Below are 20,769 nucleotides of genomic sequence, written 5' to 3'. Positions count from 1 at the left end.
TGAATACATTTTTCTCACTCGTGTTTCGTTTTTAGGGTTTTTGGATATTTCTTGGCACTTTCTAGGTTTTCATGTTATTTTTCTTTGCATGAAACAAATCGTGTGAAAAAGCACAACTGTGCTTAAGAGTCAAGAACAATCGTGTTTTTTGGAAAGCATATTTGCGCGAGCACATGTGTGCTTCAGGGAAAATCATAACAGTGCTTCGGTGTGAAGCACATATGTGCTTTCCGAAATGTGAAAAGCACATATATGTTTATCAAAAAGTGAAAAGTAGAGATGTGCTTTTCGGGAAGCACATCTGTGCTTCTCAAAAAGTGAAAAACATATGTGTGCTTCACGATGAAGCATAACCATGCTTCTGCGTGAATCACATATGTGCTTCCCAAAAAGTGAAAAGCTCCTCCATTTTTTTCTGAAAAGCACAACCGTGCTTTTCTGGTTTTGTTATTTTATTTGTGAAGGAAATATGCCCTAGAGGCAATAATAAAGTTGTTATTTATATTTCCTTATATCATGATAAATGTTTATTATTCATGCTAGAATTGTATTAACCGGAAACTTATTACATGTGTGAATACATAGACAAACAGAGTGTCCCTAGTATGCCTCTACTTGACTAGCTCGTTAATCAAAGATGGTTAAGTTTCCTAGCCGTGGACATGTGTTGTCATTTGATGAACGGGATCACATCATTAGAGAATGATGTGATGGACAAGACCCATCCGTTAGCTTAGCATAATGATCATTCAGTTTTATTGCTACTGCTTTCTTCATAACTTATATGTTCCTCTGACTATGAGATTATGCAACTCCCGAATGCCGGAGGAACACCTTGTGTGCTATCAAACGTCACAACGTAACTGGGTGATTATAAAGATGCTCTACAGGTGTCTCCGATGGTGTTTGTTGAGTTGGCATAGATCGAGATTAGGATTTGTCACTTCGTGTATCGAAGAGGTATCTTTGGGCCCTCTCGGTAATGCACATCACTCTAAGCCTTGCAAGCATTGTAACTAATGAGTTGGTTGCGGGATGATGCATTACATAACGAGTAAAGAGACTTGCCGGTAACGAGATTGAACTAGGTATTGAGATACCGACGATCGAATCTCGGGCAAGTAACATACCGATGACAATGGGAACAACGTATATCGTTATGCGGTTTGACCGATAAAGATCTTCATAGAGTATGTGGGAGCCAATATGAACATCCAGGTTCCACTATTGGTTATTGACCGGAGACGTGTCTCGGTCATGTCTGCATAGTTCTCGAACACGTAGGGTCCGCACGCTTAATGTTTGGTGACGATCGGTATTATGAGTTTATGTGTTTTGATATACCGAAGGTAGTTCGGAGTCCCGGATTTGATCACGAACATGACAAGGAGTCTCGAAATGGTCGAGACATAAAAATTGGTATATTGGACGGCTATATTCGGACACCGGAAGTGTTCCGGGTGATTTCGGAGAAAACCGGAGTGCCGGAGGGTTACCGGAACCCCTTCGGGGAAAGTTGAGCCTTCATGGGCCATAGGGAAGAGAGGAGGCAGGCCACAAGGGGCAGCCGCGCCCCCTCCCTATAGGGAGTCCGAATTGGACTAGGGAGGGCCCCCCTTTCCTTCTCCTCTTCCTCTCCCTTTCCTTCCTTCCCCTTCTCCTCCTAGTAGGACTAGGAAAGGAGGAATCCTACTCCTACTAGGAGGAGGATTCCTCCTCCCTTGGCGCGCCACTAGGGCCGGCTGGCCTCCCCCCTTGATTCTTTATATACGGGGGCAGGGGGCACCCTAGAACACACAAGTTGATTGCTTTCAGCCGTGTGCGGTGCCCCCCTCCACCATAATCCACCTCGGTCATATCGTATCGGTGTTTAGGCAAAGCCCTATTCCGGTAGCATTATCATCACCGTCATCACGTCGTCGTGCTGACGAAGCTCTCCCTCGACACTCTGCTGGATCGTGAGTTCGTGGGACGTCACCGAGCTGAACGTGTACAGATCGCGGAGGTGCCATACTTTCGGTACTAGAATCGGTCGATTGTGAAGACGTATGACTACATCAACTGTGTTGTCATAACGCTTCCGCTTATGGTCTACGAGGGTACGTAGACGAAACTCTCCTCTCTCGTTGCTATGCATCACCATGATCTTGCGTGTGCGTAGGAAATTTTTTAAATTACTGCGTTCCCCAACAATTTGATTTTCGTATTTTTTGGTTTCCCTGTTTCTATTTTTGTGTTCTGGTTTATTATCTATTTACGTTTTCTTTAAAAATTTCAGTTTTCAGTTTTTTAAGTTCATCCAAATCTATTAACATGATATCTAGTTTTGAATATCATGACTCAAGAACCAAACGATGAAAATGGTTTATGATTTGGATGCACGGTTGAAGAGATAAAATGTTTTTAAAAAGCGAATCTATGAAAAAAAAACCTGCAGAACTTCGAGGTCATGACAAGTGTCACGCATACAATACACCACTTGTCACCATTAGAGAAGGTGATGACGACCTTTACAAAGGGTATCCCTTAACTAGTGATTTCACTAGACCATGATGACGCGCATTGCCGCGCCCTGTTCGCGTTTGATGACATGATCTAATTGTGTACAAATATAGATACAGTAAGAATGTAGTACATGATTAGTACCATTATGCAGGGTTGAAATATGATTATTATAAAAGTCACATGGGTTTGTATCTATTGTCCGAAATTGATGGGAAGTTTTACTGCTTCTGATTTGTTGGTTGAAAAAAATGAAGTACAATTTGCATGCGTATGTGTGTATCCAAGTATGTAGCACAATTTCTATCTGGAGGTGAAAATGACCCGGTGTGAGCAGTTAGAAAAGAAGGTCTACACACCCGCTCAAGAACATAGAAGCACGTGTTGTTGCCCTCATCTATTTAAGACATGCAAAATATTTGAAAAGATATAAATGGCACAAGTATCTCTAAATAATATATTTTACCTAAGAAGTAATACAAATTCATATGAGTCTTCTACCATTGACCTCAGTAAAGTGGTTGTTCAAAGACCTTGGTGAACGACAACAGTAAAAACAGAAAATAAGTCATCTCCAGCATAATAAGCTGAAGTCAAAACTCCATTATTTGCTCGTGTTTGGTATCAAGGATTACTTGTGCCAATGCAATGCGGCTATAGATTCATTCTGAATTTTTATTGATCAACATGTAGTACAACACTTGTTGTCTCTTGATTGACGGTTTCCTCTTTGGTATCTTTGGAGCATCGAACATGCATTTTCTGTACATTGGCTACATGTTAACTCTTCGGCACCATAATAAAACTTTAGCAAGATAGTTCTTAAATTTACCAAAGGGAGCAGTACAAAATTTTCAATTCAAACTTAAGAAAAAATCTAAGATAGGTCCAGTAAGGCAGTTCTTCGATTTCAGTGCAAAATTTCAGTGGAAGCCTAAGGGAAAAAAAATCTAACATACTATCAAAAGTGACACATAGGAAAAGCACTGAGTACTATCGAAAAGCACTATTTGACAATATTTAAAGTGTGATCGGTGCTTTATCCTCTTTGTTGCGAGGCCGGGGGTTGGATTTTGCAATCCACCTGCATCAACTTCCCATGGAGGTATGGAGCGGCATGAAACTCGCCTGGAGGTGTCCATGCGTAGCCCCTGATCCTGACACAGCCTACAGACCTAGAGAAAACAAAGCAGAATGGATCAAAACCAATCAGATTGTGGAGACAGATCGAGGCCGGGAGTAGCACTTTGAGAAGCCGCAACATTTTTCGGCCTGATGCCAAATCCAATTCCAATAGAGCAATTCGCATCATTGAGCTCGATAGTTCCTTTAACAAGAGCGACAAGTTAGCTGGCTAAGTAATACGACGACAATGACAAAACATCATCGATGAAAGAGGAGGGCATGGGTCAGCCGCAAAATCAACCCTAGTAGGCAAGAGATAACCGAAGTCCAGATGAAAGAAACGAAACAAAAGGAAGTAGCAATACGCACCTCCACAGTGCGCCAACGAAATCAGGCTTGCAGAGCACAGCGGCCCATCAGCTAATCAGCGGCTTATGTGGTCAAAATCGGCCCAGTTCACGTGACGGCTCCCACGTCGTTCTTCGGAGCAGCAGCCCAAAAATGTTGGGCTGGACGAATCAGCGGGATAAGTTGGCAATTTGGGACGTACAACAGTACAATCTAACGGCTGCGAACAGCAAAGCGCTGTGGTTTGTCTAAAAAAAAAGCAAAGCGCTGTGGTGGCTCCGTTGTACTGTTTAGTAATAGGAAAATTGGGTAGTATCCAAGAATCCAAGAATTGAGGAATTCAAATCAACCTTAACCTTAGTTTTCTTTTAGGAAAACCTAACCTCTTCGAGATTAGAGAGAAGGGAAGAGGAGGCGAGACGCTTTTCGCTGGCCGGGGAAACAAACCGCGTCGGCCTGGGGATTTGGCCCAAAGCCGGCCGACAGCGGCCCAACTGAAGAAGGCCTAACCGGGTCTTGCCTCGGAAGGAAAGTCACAGTGCTCTTGCGAAGCGTAGACACCGGCGTTTCCATCCTCCCGATCGCCGCCGATGGAAACTGCCGCCGCTGGCTCGCGCCGCCCGCCGGCCCTCCGCCTCCTCTGCCCTAAGAAGTCCGTTCTCTCCTCCCCCTTCCCATCCCTCCTCTGGCTCGTCGGCTCCCCTCGCTTCCTCCAGCCCGTCACCGTCGCTGCCGCCCTCCGCTGCCTCCGCTTCCTGTCTGACGACGGCCCGTTCTCCCCCGATCTTCCCCACGAAGCAGGCAAGTCTCTCACACCCACCCCGCTAACTTCGAGTCCTGGATCCCCGGCAGCTAGTCCCACTCATGGTCTTCCTCACCTGACAATCTCTGCTGTTCGTGCAGACGAAATCCGTGGATTACTCGTGAGGGGGTTCGACATCGTGGGGGGCCTGTTCGTCGGGAGCGCGAATTTCGAGTCAGATGCCGGCAGAGCGCTGGAACTGGCCGGGGAGCTGAGGGAGCGGCTGTTCGGCGAAAGGGCGAGCCATGGCATGGTTGGTGGCTGCGTGGATGCGTCCACCGGGGACATTCGGTTTCTTGTTTCGGAGAGTGGCGGGTCAGAAGTTGTGGAAGGGCAGGAGGTGCTGTGGGGGGATGAGCCGGGGAGGTCGCTGCTGGAGAAGGGCTGCCTTCTGCGCTGCGAGCTGCAGCTGCAGCTGCCACTCTATCTTCCTTCGGATGAGACGATGTCTGGTAAGTGCCCCCTTCTCTTCCTCAGCTGTAAATGTCAAATTGCCGTCCTTCTGAATTTTCATTATCCAAGTCTTTAGCTTAACTTTGCATGTGTCGAGTGTGAAGCCATATATCTGAAGTATGCAATGCTTTCGTGTTGTAAAATTGTTGTTCATTAGTGCTTATTATGCTTTGGTTTCACATGGTTGAGTGCTGAAAAGTTAACTTTGCCGTACTTAAATATCATGCTAGTATTATCTCCAGTTCCATGATTTTCTTGGATACTGGTAAAATGCCAGGATTGTTGCATTTTTATTTTATAATTTGGAACTGCGAAATAAACAACTAAGGGTTGATATGTAAGATGCAATTCCTTTCTTCTCAGGTATCATATGGAGAATTTTGAGTATATGTACCCTTTGGTAATTTGGTCACCCAGCAACTCATTTGTTTTTACTTCTTGGGTTGCATTTTTTAGGATAATGCTCTGACATTTATACTTGAATAGCTGCATAATAATAGTTATTTTCCATGCAATTCTTCAATTTGTAAACAAAACCATTGTTTATATACCAAATTGTTTGTGATTTCTTGGGCCTGGCGAATGTGCACTTGCAGACAAAATGATGCGAACATATGTAGAGAGATTTTTTAAGGCATAACAATCATGTTTGCAGCACTTCTCCCAATTTTTATTGAAATTGTATTTTCTTATAAAGCAAAAAGGAAATTGTAGCAGGAGCTATAAATCGTTCTCTACTGAATGGAAGGCATAATTCTTTACTATCTCTTACCTTTTGTAGGCATTGAAGCGAGGTTTTCTTCACTCATTGAATCTACAGCTGCTAACCTCAGAAGTCCTCATGTTTCTTACCTAGTTGAAGGCCCGACTGCAACATTTGACGAATCACACCATTCAGTTATCTTACATGGCAATAATTTGAATTCTGTTTCCCAACTACCCATCAACACAAACACAAACAAGTGCAGTGCCAAAATTGTATCCTGTTCAGAATTCTTACCGACAAAGAGGCATGACCTCTCCTCAATAAGGGAGGTACGCTGCACTAAACTAAACTTGCTATACTTGTTTTGTAGTTCTAATGACCAATGTCAATTGTGAGACATTGTCATCTTCGGTCACTTACCTCTCTTGCTTCTGTTATTCAGTCATGAAATTCAGTATACCCACCGTAAAAAAAAATTCAGTATACCTATCTTTAATATAAAATATTTTGGGAATCACATATTTCATGAAAATCTGTTTTCAGTTTTATGGATGACTTGTTTGGAAATATAAACTTTATGAAGGTTGAAGGACTATAAGGAAAGTCGTAAGGCATCTGCCGAATGGAGATGCCTTTAATTACTGAATTTGTATAGTGTGACGATGTTGATTTATATTTCTATATCATGTGACAATCTTTAATCGCAATTCTCTGAATGTCTTATTTGCTAGAATGCAGATGCAATTCAGATAACTGTCCTATCCAATCAATCATTGAACATCTCAAAGGCTGGCTCCCCTGCCCCTATGTTGAAGTACTTTCCAGGTAACTATTTTCTTATAAAAATATTCTGCTTCTTGAAAAATAAAACTTGCACCCTTTTGCTCCCTTTTTTATAGTGAACTGCGCAATGGCCGTAGGATAGCAATGCCTTTCGATGATCTATAAACCGGTGGCTTCACTACCGTTTTTATGGCTTCGTAGCAACGTACATGCATTGTGCTAGTATAGTATATTCACAGTATATGAGTATATTTAGAATGACAAAGTAATATATATATAGTATCGCACCATAGCATATGAAACATGGGTTTAAGTACACCTTACACCCGGTAGTGGAAAGTATTTTCCCTAAATGTAGTATGTAATACTCCCTCTGTTCCTTTATATAAGGTGTATTTGTTTTTTTTCCAAAGTCAAACGAGTGCATGTTTGACCGAGTTTTTAGAAAAATACACCAATATCCACAATAGGAAATTTATATATCATTTGATCCATCATGAAAGTAGTTTCATATTTTATCTATTATAGGTATTACAGATGTTGTTATTTTATTCTATAATCTTGATCAAACATTGAAATGGTTGCCTTGCACAGAAACCAATACACCTTATATTCTGGAATGGAGGGAGTATATGAGACGTCGGTCACTACACCTTACATCTTCAACATGGTCGTGGATCTGTTATACAACCACCCCTTGAGTTATAGAATACCTATTCTACAACCACCATCCTGTGAAAATAGCCTGACCCCTGAACCTCCACTGCCCACCGCACCATCCTCCTGCGCCACCCCTTTGCTTCCTCCCGTGTGCCGCCGATCTACTACTGTACCACTCTTCCCAATCCTCTCGCATGCTGCTGGTACACTTCCTCGCCGCCCTTCTCCATCCACCCGTGCTCACCTCCTTGCTGCCGCACCGCCCCTTCCCTTTCTTGGTGCCCCCACCAGCCTCCCCCCCGCGCCGCCCTGGCTCCCGTTGCCACACCACTTCCCCAATCGCCCCTCCCCTGCTCGCAACCCTGCAGTCTGGTCGCTGTCCTGAGCTCCAGCCCCGGCATCATCTTCCAGCATCACGATCGCCGGGTGAGAGGTCGCGCACCACCGTGAACTATCATCCTCTGTCGCCGCCCCTCCTCTAGCTCCTCCAGCACGCTGGCTCCCGCCCCCATCTCCTGCCGCAGTTTGCTGCTTCTACGGACAGAAGACCATTCGGCGAGGACAGCAAACAATTCACCATATTAAGCGAAAAAAGGAGTCCACTGCAAACTGGTGCAGTTCGCGATATAAAATACTCCCTCCCTCCCATAATGTAAGACGTTTTTTTAACACTAGTGTAGTGTCAAAAAACGTCTTACATTATGGGACGGAGGGAGTAGAAGTTTGCTCTTCAGACCACAGTGGTTCACTATGTGAACTGCAGCAGCCTGCTGTATCAAAATAGAAAACAGAAGTTCACTTTGTCCATGCAGAAAGTTTACTTTTTGTTGGGAAGTCCATTTTTTCAGTCGGCAAGTCCATTTTTCGGTCTGGGGATGGTACACACATTGCCTGGCATTTCACATATTCACTCTAGGAAGTTCACTCTGCCATGTACAAGTATTCTATAACAGGTCGCAGAACAGATGGAGTACATTTCTTTCCCCCTTCATTTTTGAATCACTTTTCGCTTTCCTCACTGAAAGTATTTTCATATTTTATATCAGCACCAGCACCAGCTAGCCTGAGAGTAATCGACCTGAAGCTAGATATATTATGCTACAGTTCTATGGATCTTCCTGTAGCCGTTGCTGTATCTGAGCTAGTTATTCCAGGATTAGCTGATCAGCTAAGCATTATGAAGAAGGCTATCGTCTCAGAGCTCTTAACTCAACAGCCTAAGGTATGTGATTCATAAGTCCTCTGATTGCCATGATGTCATCACTAAATCGATTAGTATATGCACATGGAAGGGCAACGGATACCTACCGTTTTACTACATACTACAAATGAACAACATGAAATGTTGGAGGTGCCACTTCAGCATGCTGCCAAGATATTGCCATAGGGATGTGTAAGGTCACCAACTCTAACTCTAATAGATTATTTGATTTGAACGCTTTTAAAAACCTAATAATTCAGATAAAAGTAAAAAAGGGCTAGTTAGGTCCAAAATCTCAAGATATGATATGAAAAATGGCAGCATGTTATGGAGTTGCAAAGGTTCTTTACAACATACTGAAAGCTATATCAAAACTACAAGTGGGGCTTTTAGAAACTTAGAATCAAGAGGTAATAGTAATCTTAGAAAAAGAGGTTGTAAATATGAATTCTCTGGTCACATCCCAATTCTGCAAGGTGACAGCTGCTTAAATGTTGTCTTCTTGCCCTTGTTACTGAGAAAAGGAATCAAAACTTGAGCATCGATGCTTGAATAGGCCCTGGTTGGACTCTTGTGAGTTTTGGGGCATGTATGCATCTGTAAGAGTGTAGTAAGATTGAGCTCCAGATGGATGCTTGGTGGTGTGGCAAATGCTCCTTATTCTAAGGCCTTTTTATCAGCCATTGTGCCCTTAACTTTACTAGGTTCTAGATTATTATTAGTTCATTTCTGAACTGAATATTATTGTGTGCTAATATTTAGTAGTAGGTTGGCTGATGCACCAAGCACATAGCAGCCTCGACTCATAGAGATCATCTTGTTAGGCAGAGAACACTTTAGTTTAGGATGCTAAGGGTAGGGTTTGTTAGGATGCAGAGGTTCTATTCCAAGGGTATAGTCAGTTCTCCCTGTTAAAGGGCACCATGTATGTACCTTGTTGCGAATGAGCAGTGGAATATGATTAGGCCCTGCCAGTAGGTAGATGAGGCCAAGTGTCCTTTACGGCTTTACCCAACTTTCAAATGTCAATCCACACAATTATATTAGGTGCTATCAAGTTTTCACAATTATGTCGTGAAGAAATGTACAACATATGTGTCCTGTTGCCACACTTGCCAATCTAGTGAAAAGCAGCATGAAATTTGCAATTCACTACTTCTAATGCAATCGAAAAAGTTAAGAAAAAACAATCAACTACTCCCTCCGTTCCATAATTCTTGTCGTGGTTTTAGTTCGAGTAACATATGAAGGGGAGCCTTGGCGCAGCGGTAAAGCTGTTGCCTTGTGAACATGAGGCCACGGGTTCGAGTCCTGGAAGCAGCCTCTTGCAGAATTGTAGGGAAAGGCTGCATACTATAGAGTATAGACCCAAAGTGGTCGGACCCTTCCCCGGACCCTGCGCAAGCAGGAGCTACGTGCACCAGGCTGCCCTTTAGGGAGTAACATATAGCTCCGTGGATAGGGTAGTTTTCTTGTTCTGATATTTTATTGTTGTAATTTCCATACAATAACATAATATATTTGCGTCATTAGCCATGATTTTCTTGCTATTTAATATATATCTGATTGCGTGCAAAACGTTATGGAATTTTTGTCTCTAACATCGTTTCTTTAATTTGTTGAAGCTTTGTCCGTACCATTTTATTCCTCCTGGGTTGCTTATTCCTCTAACAGCTATATACGACACAAGATACGGGGAGATTGAGGAAAAGCAGAGTATGAAATTTTTCTGATGCTTTGATGTATTTTATAATTCTTGTTTTAACTTAGCATGACAGTGTACTTGGGTGTATTATTAAAGTTTGCATCATAAATTTGTAGGTGAACTGAGAAGAAATCTGCACTTCAGGCTTGGTCTGCCCTTGGATCGTCCTTTATTACGGACTTCTAATGCACTAACTTTTGGTGCCATGGAAAGGCGAGATAGAAGCTCATCTAAAAGTGGTATCAGTTATATTTTGTATTCTTCTTAGTTGCTCTGTTCCTTGTCTTCCAGTTAGAAAATATTTTCCTGACACCCACTGTGATCTATCATTGAGACCAGGTTCCTCATTGCTTCGAGATGTCCACAAAGAAATTCCATCTAGTGGTGGTTAGTAGTTACATAAGTTCTTACTTTGAGAGCATTAACAAATTTGCTGAATTTGTAAGGGGATAATGGTTTTTAATTTCATGTTTATTGCAGTATCTGGAGGAATCATGTCATTGATTGAGGGTTCATATGAGTATTACCATTACCTACATGATGGTATCGATGACAATGTAATGTTTGTTTTTGTACTTCAGGATCTCTTTCTATTAGTTCTTACCTCTCTTCTCGACAGTTTGTTTCATATATACTCCCTCCGTTCCGAATTACTTGTCTTAGATTTGTCTAGATACGGAGGTATCTAGCACTAAAATGAGTCTAGATACATCCGTATCTAGACAAATCCAGGACAAGTAATTCGGAACGGAGGGAGTATGTGTTCTATTGCCTGATGTCTACATATGTTAAAAAATACCTAGGGTTTATTTGAGTATCTTGTTCAGTTCTTAGACAGCAGGTATAGTCCTTTACCTTCATAACAGATTATAGATTCCCACCCCATGGCTGGATGTTGATTTCTGCATTTCTTTCGTCAGTGCTGTGAAGTCCTCTCCCAGTAAGATCATAGACAATCACACCTGTCCATTTGATGGAATTAGATGTGACACATAAGCCTACTGCACAAGCAACGAGTATATTTTGCTTAGTTCGAATACATCTTATTTACCAAAAAAAAACAGAACAATATACTAGAAAAAAGGTTATCTGTTTTACATATAAAATGCAGCTGTACAGAGGTTTGAAATTCAAATATCTGGTTTGAAATATACAAATATTTATCATGGTGTTATCAAATTCTTTGAAAATAGTACTCTTAGAGTAACTCCACTAGTGCATGTCACTTGTTCTAAAATCGTGCCACACAGGATTTCATGTGATCTGGAAGTGGTAGAGGAAAGGAGGAAGAGCCCTGTCTCCCATGCCAGCTCACCAACATATATGTTATCCTGGTTTTAGTAACAAGCTTAATGGAGAGGTTCTTATCATGGATGTGGCTGAACAATGAACATCATCCCCACATACTGACGAGCTTAGTAACAACCTATTGGAGGTTTTCTTAGTGTCATGCCTTGGGTTACTGTTATATACTCCCTCCGTCCCATAATATAAGAACGTTTTTTACACTAGTGTAGTGTCAAAAACACTCTTATATTATGGGACGGAGGGAGTATATTTTTTCTATATATCTGCCACGTGCCCCCCCTTTCCAACTGTTGCTTTCCAAACTGTATACAACACGACTTGCAATCTTCTCAAACCAACCTATTGTGTACCTTATCTGACTGCGGTAGCACCTATCCTGATGACTGCTATTTTTTTTACCAGACAATTCTAATTGATATTCGTTTTCTTTGAAATTAATGCTTCACATATACCTGTTTTTGTCTTTAAATTTGTAACCGAAATAATAAATCATCATACTTTAGTTTTAAAACATTTGTCAGAGAATTTCCTGTTATAGGCTTTATTATATGCTTGGTGCCCCTTTCTTCAGCTGAGGAGGACATAGAGAATGGTATTTCATGAGTTGCATTTGGAAAGCTTCTACCTGAAATTGCTCTGCTAGTTCCACTTCCATGTTTTGGTTTTGTTAATAATTCTGTAGTAACATAGGTGTCTTGCCCATTCATGTAGAGCTATGACGAATTATTGAAGAGCACATTGTAGTTGGCATTTGCTTTAAGCCTTGCAACTGCATTGTTAGAATTCGGAAAATAGGTCAAAAGTTGCTTGCTGTAGCACTAAATCAAGTGTTGGTATTACAGGGTGGACTTTTTTTAATTATTATTTGTGCCATGTACTTCTGCATTATACCAGTTGGTGTGAAATGATTAGTGCTAAAATTTCTGATTTGGATATTTTCCAGGCTAAAAGATTTGCCTTTCCAAACATGTAATTGCTCTTTTGTGTTGATCAATAAATTGAATTGATACGAGTCTTTTGCCTTCTACTATAATAGCAATGCCTGGGGACTATGTTGTGTTTTACTCGGGTACATTTAGGTAGCATTGTGCATACTGCATGCCTGGAACAGAATGTGATGAGAACAATAGATGAGGAAAATAAAATAAAATCATATGTCAAATCTGTTTGGCTACTTCTAGATACTTCTATTGTAGTCTAGTATTTATTTTCTTTTCTCAACCTTAGCTACTGTTTTCTTCTAGCTATGAGTAGCTATGAGTAGAATGGTGGATCTTAAGTAATGTTTTCTGGAGTGTTCTAGCCATAAGTAGAAGTGAGACATGAAGGATTCCCAAAGTACTATAAATATACAGGTCCTCGCCTCTAATTTGTAACCAGACTATGTACCCACTACCTGTAATAAAACTTGTTGTTCTTATCTAAGATCTTGACTAGATCTTGTGCTCTAGGAGTTTTGGATTGAACTCCTGCTGCCATATCAGCCCTATCTGTCTCTAGAGCGATATATAGCACAACACATTGATGTTGTTCCTTCAACACTTGTGTTGTACACATTGTAGCAGCAAGGTGGAGTTGCTCCTCCACAACTTTATGCTGCTTCAGAATGCTACCTATTTTTGGTGTACCTCAATCATATGGTTCAGGATGATTTTAAGTCTCTGAGTTTCTGTTGTGGCCAGTGGTGACAAGTCTTTGTTATCCTCCTTTTTCAGGGATGGGGATGTGCTTACCGTTCTCTACAAACAATCATGTCTTGGTACAGGCTACAACAGTATTCGTCTATAAATGTTCCTTCACACAGGTTTGACAGACTAGATGTTATCATGCCTATTTTTTCTACAATTGTTTAATAGTAACCTCTTTCTACAATGGTACAGCAGAAATTAAGATGCCAGGCTGATTAATATATTTGCTCCAACTTTCTAATCAGGGAGATCCAGCAAGTTCTTGTTGAAATTGGTGATAAGGATCCATCATTTATTGGATCTCGGGAATGGATTGGAGCGATAGAATTAAGCTTTGTGCTTGACAAACTTCTTGGTGTGAGTTTATATTTCTTTTGTGTTTGATGAATAATTGTGCATGTTTGATGATGGTTTTCTTTTCTAAGAATGGCAACGGTTAGTTAGCAACCTACCGGCATCCTACTCCCAAACCCAAGCACCAGCATCTTAACATAAGCATCATCAACCACATGGTCTCACAATGTTCATTGTTCGAAATACATTTTCGTGAATTGCTGGAGGACATCAATGCAGGACTGTAGGTTGTATAAGTTCTAATATCACTCAACGTGCATTGCACATATGCCTTTACTAGTGTGTTCCAAACTTGTCAAAAATCAACAACAAATGATGGTATTTCCAAAATCCATCATAACTGAATCATGAGTTTGTTGCCTATCTTAAAATATGCATGGAAGGAGGTGCTTTGTTGATGATCCTTATTTTGGTTCAGATTGCTGAAACCATATTCTGGTTTAGACTCATATTTTGTTGCTTTATTGATTAGCAAAAGATTGATTTGAGCCCTCTAACCCTGTAAGACTGTAATTGTTCAGTTGTAACCTCAAAACGATTACAAAGTTGATTTGATCATCTCTACAAGTTAAATAACCTATTGTCTATTGACCCTGAAGCTTGTTTGCAGTGTTGCGTGTAAACCTAGAAACAGTTTGAGTTATAACTCAAGCTTTTGAACATTTTTCGTTTGTTACATGTTCTTGTGGTCCATTTTACTCTGTGAATTCAGATGTTGTGTCTGATCCACAGAAAATATTTTTGGGAGAAACTGAATTTCTGAGTAGGTCATTTTTTTTTTCTTCCAAATATGTACCTTTAAGTCTTCCAGGTTTGTTGGTCGTAATCGTACTCGGTGCACGAACCAGTGGATAGCACTGGAAATGCCCTTGCCTTAGGATGTGAACGACCTTGAGTTGGAATTCTTGTGCATTTGTTCTATTCGATTGGAATAAAATAGTTAAAGCATCAAAATGTCCTTTCACAAGGACTGGGACTTGACCCCAATATCTCTTGCACACAGGACTACACCAGTACATAGCAATTTTTAGGAATACACCAGTTTGTAGTTGATGTGCTTTTGTATTATCATTACTTGTGTTAATCTGAGAGGAGATAGTTAATTCAGTACACTCATGTTTCTTATTCCTGTATTGAGTTTCGAGTATATGTTATTGTTTTGGCTTAACAGAATTCGGTCATGCAGGCTAGTTGCAAGATAATTAACGTGAGATCTGGTGATGAGCTTCCTGAGAAATGCAGAGAACTTGCGATACATTTTGAAACCCAGGGAACTCCTGTAATGATTGGTACGTACTTATGTTTGATGCCACTATTTACAGCTGCAATAAGTTATTAAGTACTCCCTCCGTTCGGAATTACTTGTCTCGAAAATGGATGTATCTAGAACTAAAATACATCCAGATACATCCATTTCTGTGACAAGTAATTCCGAACGGAAGGAGTATTATAAATAAACCCTTGAAACCTATTTTCATGGATGCTATCTTCCTGAGGACTTTGGATCAATTAACCTCACTCTGTCTGGTGCATAAAGCATTTCAGATTCATCCTGACATTTCATACCTACTGCATACCTTGAGTTCTTTTTTAAACTTGGTGCATATCTTGAGTTGGTTTGTGTCTGCTCCCAAAAGTCATCTTCTGTTCTGCTATCTTCATGAGACTATCAGTCGCTGTCTTCTATTTCCATGCGCCAGCTCTTTTTTTTCAACTGAAAACTGCAGGGGAGGTCGCTGTCTCTATTTCCATGCGCCAGCTCATTTGATAGAACATGTTACATTTGTTACATAGAAAATGTTACAAACGAAAAATGTAACTTGTTACAAACGTCATGGGAGATAGAACATTAGTTCATGTTCATGTTACATGAAAATAGAACATGTTACATTTTTTGTTTGTACCATTTTGATAGAGGTCGCTGTCTTCTATTTCCATGCACCAGCTCTTTTTTTAACTGAGTAACAATCTGCCTGAACTCATGTAACAAGTCAAAGGCTTGGGGCGATAAAAGGCAGATGAAAGAGGTCAAAAAGCTCCTGGGAGTTGAGAACCTCACTGAAAGAAATAAGATGGTTGGTGGCAAAGGAGTGTATTCTTTGAAATTTGAAGTCCATGAGAGGAGAGTGCCAAGAATCACTCCAAAACCTTGTGCATAACACGCATAGTGTATACAAGTACTAAATGTATGGAGTGTTATCATAAGTCATGGTTGCTTCAATGTTCATTTTCAACTTGTGGCAATGTTTGTGCTGATTGACTAACAATAGCTGTGTTCCAAACGTGTGGTCATCTTGATGACAATCACTGTTTTCTCATCTATTTCAGCCACCTACATTTTCTGGACCATCCATGCATAACACTTCCTGATAAGCAAGAAATGGCAATAAGATTAATAAAAATGGTGGCAGACACAGAGAGATTAATCGAGTTGGATAATTCATGCAAATTGGCTACATTTGGATGCATAAATAAACCTATTCTTATACTGATCCTTTAAATATTGTTGGTAATGAATGCAGGTGGTGGAGTTTTGGCTTATACCCTTCTGGGAGTTGATTACAACGAAGCCAGCGGTGATTGTGCTTTTCTCATCCTTGATCCACACTACACTGGTGGTGATGACCTCAAGAAGATTGTTAATGGTGGGTGGTGCGCGTGGAAGAAGTCTGTCGACAGCAAGGGTCGGAGCTTCTTCTTGAAGGACAAGTTCTACAACCTCCTTCTGCCCCAAAGGCCCAATATGGTGTGAGAACCGGATAATTTTAGATCAAGCATTCGCATAGTGACTGGGTTGTGACTTACATTACAACAATAGGCGTTGGCCGAGTCCATAGATATTGTATTTCCAGCATGAATAGATTTGAGGTAATATCATCGGAAGTCATAAAACTTGCACTCAATATTCAGTTTGGTGTTAGAACTTTAAAAATACGAATTTTTGATCACCTAACTTGACATCCCATGCAAATATGGTCACAAAATACGCATGCGGACGTATCATGGTGTATGACCCCATCTGTCAATGAGTGATGTTGCTCGTCTGATTAACTTTTGCACAAAACATCCTCATATTTTTTTATTTGTGGAAAAAGCCGACTGTTGTGCTGCATATAGGTACAAAAATTAACACAAAAAATGGGTGAGCAGATACTTAACCTGCGGTCAATGTTTACAACACAAGCCACTCCAGCCAACCCACCCTTTACGTTCGCATCTCATGTATGGATAGCAAATTGAACGTGGAACTTAAATGACATTTTTTTTCCGCATCTACGAGGAATTGGTGTACATCTGCAGCCCATTTAAGCTATTTTACCGGTCCTTTTTTTTAACCTAAAATATGTAGAGGCACGTACTGCTACAGTTGATGCCGTTAAGCAGGACCAGAAGTCATATTCGATAGGTTGACACATTAAGATAAAATATAATGCCATCAACATAGTACTTACAAGTGGAGCAGTAAAACAATGGGAGTGATACTAATTAGCTAATTGCACATCAAGACGGTTTGACAGAGCTGTAAAACAGAGTCTTTCGGAAGGGGGTTGCCATTGCCGGCTTATTTCTGAAGGTAATATCACCGGAAGTCATAGAACTTGCGCTCAATGTTCAGTTTGGTGCTAGAACTTTAAAAATACAGATTTGTGGTCATCTAACTTGACATCGCGTGCAAATACTGTCACAGAATACGCATGCGGACATATTAGGGTGTATGGGCCTACTTGTCGGTGAGTGAGGGCCTTTGGCCAACTGATTTTTGCACAAAACAACCTTACTATTTTTTATTTGCGGGAAAGGCCAACCACTGTACAACAGCATATTAATACAAAAATTAACGGAAAGGACCGACCTCTGTACAGCATATAGGTACAATAATTAACTAAAATATCAGCGAGGCAGGACGCGAACACACGACACAAATTAAGGACACAAGATCCTCAAAAAAAAATTGAGGACACGAGCCACTCTAGCCAACCAACCAATCCTTGACGTTCATATTTCAAGTATGGATAACAAACTAAGATGTATTGAACGTGGAGCCTAATGACATTTAATTTTTCGTACCTATGAGCAGTGGGCCCTACCTGTCATTGCATATTGAAAATTAACAGGAAAAAGTGTGGCCCCCAGCTCTCGAACAAACAACCAAAGAGTGGCATACAGGACATTCTAGCCGCTACAACCTACACATATTACACATCTACGGTGAATAACTAGTCTTAATGTACTAGAAATATGTAAATACTACATAAACAATAATTACAATAATAAAAATAACGTCTAAATATGTGTTATAAATATTGTACATACAAACTATATAACCTACTTTTAAATTTGTTCATGTATTTTAAAAATATTCATATATTTAATTTATGAATTATAAATTTTGTATCCTTTCAAATAAATATTTCCAAAATTAAAATTACAAATATCATTTTAACTTTGCAAACATTTCAATAATTGTACTCGCATTTGTAGAGTTCAACTTTTGCGTAACTTAAAATGTAAACATTGATATGAATATTCAATCATGTATAATATTGAAATTATATAATTTTTCGAATATAAGTCATGAGTAAAGTTTATACACAAGTGAATAATTTTGAAAATTTAGTAAATGTTTGAACTCATCATTTTGCATGATTTAAATATAAGCCTCGAGTGTGTTATTTTTCTTGGATTCATTAAACATATTTATTTAATAAAAAATTCAATGTCAGTTTAACTAAATATTTTTTTATATAAATATGCATGTGTATATTTAAATGTTTTTATTTACTAATAATGATCGCTTGTATGTATAATATTCTTGGAACATGAATTTGTTAATTATGTTTTACAAATATCTTTAAAAAAATTGCAAGTGCAAAATGGGCCGCAGTATCCGCAGAAATAAGAGGTAAATACACCAGAGGTCTTAAAACTTGCGTGTGGCGGTCACTTTGGTGCACAAAGTTGTAAAATACGTGTTTGTGGTCACTAAACTTGCGAGGCCGTTCAAATACAGTCACTCTCACCGTACGCATGCGTATCCGTAGACGCCAGCATGGCACGGGCCCGCTGTCAGCCACCGTAATTGCTCTTGTATGATAGATTTGTAGAAAAGCCCGCAGTTCTTTTTTTATTTACATAGGAACCCCTAAAATAAGAAAAATAGTGGGGCGGCGGGGTTCCATACTTGGACGTACTGCTAAGTGGCACGATTGAACAACCACCACGCCAACAGTATCATGTGTTTACTTTGCACTACTATATTAAACTGTATATCCTATCCGGGTGGACCCAAAAAGTGATAATGAAGAAATTTATGTCTTCTAATAATAAGAATGCAAAGTGCAACCGGTGAGTTCGAACCTGTGACATGGAGATTCACTCGCGCATAAGCTAACCACCAAGCAACTGCGACATGTGATGTAATTTAGAGATAGACAATGTATATGTTTTTATCACTCTTGTTCTCTGTAAGTATGTGCTATTTTAAAAAATGTTTAAACATTGTAAAAAATGTTCGTGTAATTCAAAATATGTTCATGCAATAGAAAAACTACGCGAACAGTTTTAACCATGCGAGCATAATTGTACATTGTGTAAAACTCACAATTTTTTTTGAAATGTGTCAGCATTTTTTAAATGCAATGTACATTTCTTAATTTACATGAATATTTTTCACAGTGTTTAAACATTTTTATAAATGCCATGTAGTTTTTTTAACGCATGTACATATTTTGAATTGCACAAACAATATTATTTGAAAATAATACATGAACAATTTTTTCTGATCCACGAATTTCTCAAATAAAACGAATAGGTGTTATTATGAATATTTAAAAACTATTTGTGTTATTATTATGCAAACATTTTTATAATTCATAAGTATTATTTTAGAATAATACATGAAAATTATTTGAAATTATCTTATTAATGGCATTATAATTTGCATACTATCTACAAATTTCTGAAAAATAAACAAGTGCAAAATGGGTCGCCGGACCACAGCCCATTTCTGTTCCATGAGCGCTTCCGTTTTTGTACATTAATCTTAGTTACTCTTAATAGCTGTCTACAGATGTGTGGCGCAGTTTGTGTGACCTGTATTGTACTAGCATTAGGTCGGAGTTCGAGATCTGGCAGTTAAACTTTTCGTCCCATCGATTGTTGATTTTTATTGCATAGAAGAAGAAGAAGAAGAAAAAGAAGAAGGGGGTTTGTGCAAAAATGCGTCCATGTGTCATTGACAGTGGGCCCATGCCATGCTGGCATCGACAGATACGCTCGCGTACAGAGAAAGAGTGACTGTATTTAAACAGTCTCACAAGTTTAATGACTACAAACACGTATTTTGCAACTTTGTGCATCAAAGTGACCGCCGCGTGCAAGTTCTAAGACCTCTGGTATATTTACCTCTTATTTTTTTATAACTTCACCGTTATGGCGGGTGAAGAACACTCTTGTTTTGTGTCAGGCTTTTTCTTGTAAGTGTTTTCTCCCTTAATGCAATGATGATACATGGCTCTCATGCCTCTTTTACATAAACAAGCGCGAGACGAGCCCACCGTCATTGGCTAGGAAAAACAACAGTAGGGTGAAACAGATTTAGCTGTGAGATGAAGATCCAATGGCCCAAACGAGCCAGAGCACTGGATCGGACGGCTCGGAACAGATGGGGGAGCTCAAGGAGACCGACTTGGCCAGGAACCTTATTGGTTTAGATAAGCTCCTTGCTCCAATAGCAATTTCTCAGTACCCGATGGTCATTGACTAACTAGACTTATCTCAGAACAAGTACGAGCCTCTGCCAGTGCCGAATGCGAGTTCTGACTTTTTCCTCGGAGCCCCACTCGTCAAGGACCAGAGACCAGCCAGATGTAGGGACCTGTCCAGCTCATGTTTCTTGGGGTTGCCACCGGGAATTTCCTCCGAGTTTGCACCGGCAGACCGGAAGCACAGAGCTCATGCTTATGTGGCTGACACTGGGAGCTTCCCCGTTTTTCACTGGCGTGTGGCAATATACCATCACTTCAAAGTACAGGCATCTCCCCCTTTATATACTTATATAACCAGAGAAGTACGCCAGAACGGGGAGGTTGACATTTTGGTTGAGAGCTGACTGAACCGAATGCAGTTTGACCT

General features: G+C 40.1%; 1 protein-coding gene across 2 annotated transcripts; it reads left to right on the top strand.

Moving 5' to 3' along the window:
• Positions 1–4,469: 4,469 nt before the first annotated feature.
• Positions 4,470–16,538, top strand: LOC125520183 (Peptidase C78, ubiquitin fold modifier-specific peptidase 1/ 2). Of its 2 annotated transcripts, XM_087537727.1 has the most exons (13): positions 4,470–4,776; positions 4,879–5,229; positions 6,012–6,265; positions 6,668–6,761; positions 8,426–8,601; positions 10,206–10,296; positions 10,402–10,524; positions 10,625–10,672; positions 10,766–10,842; positions 13,309–13,397; positions 13,527–13,638; positions 14,822–14,924; positions 16,158–16,538. In XM_087537727.1, the coding sequence occupies exons 1-13, from the start codon at positions 4,566–4,568 to the stop codon at positions 16,385–16,387; spliced, it is 1,959 nt and encodes a 652-aa protein (XP_087393853.1). In that variant the 5' UTR covers positions 4,470–4,565; the 3' UTR covers positions 16,388–16,538. The 2 variants fall into 2 exon arrangements, with proteins under 2 accessions (XP_087393853.1, XP_087393854.1); XM_087537728.1 differs by lacking the exon at positions 16,158–16,538 and having other exon boundaries at positions 13,527–13,636.
• Positions 16,539–20,769: the final 4,231 nt, after the last annotated feature.

The sequence above is a fragment of the Triticum urartu genome, chromosome 7A (assembly GCF_056163025.1).
Source record: "Triticum urartu cultivar PI428250 chromosome 7A, HENAU_Tu73, whole genome shotgun sequence".
NCBI lineage: Eukaryota > Viridiplantae > Streptophyta > Magnoliopsida > Poales > Poaceae > Triticum > Triticum urartu.
The sequence above is the reverse complement of the archived record's forward strand: the minus strand, read 5'-3'. Positions and strand labels throughout refer to the sequence as shown.

Bases quoted from the DNA above. Each gene is read 5' to 3' on its own strand.
- LOC125520183 (XM_087537727.1), top strand. From the start codon at position 4,566: ATGGAAACTGCCGCCGCTGGCTCGCGCCGCCCGCCGGCCCTCCGCCTC. The intron at 8,602-10,205 runs GTATGTGATTCA...AATTTGTTGAAG, and splicing joins TCTTAACTCAACAGCCTAAG to CTTTGTCCGTACCATTTTAT. The intron at 10,297-10,401 runs GTATGAAATTTT...ATAAATTTGTAG, and splicing joins GGAGATTGAGGAAAAGCAGA to GTGAACTGAGAAGAAATCTG.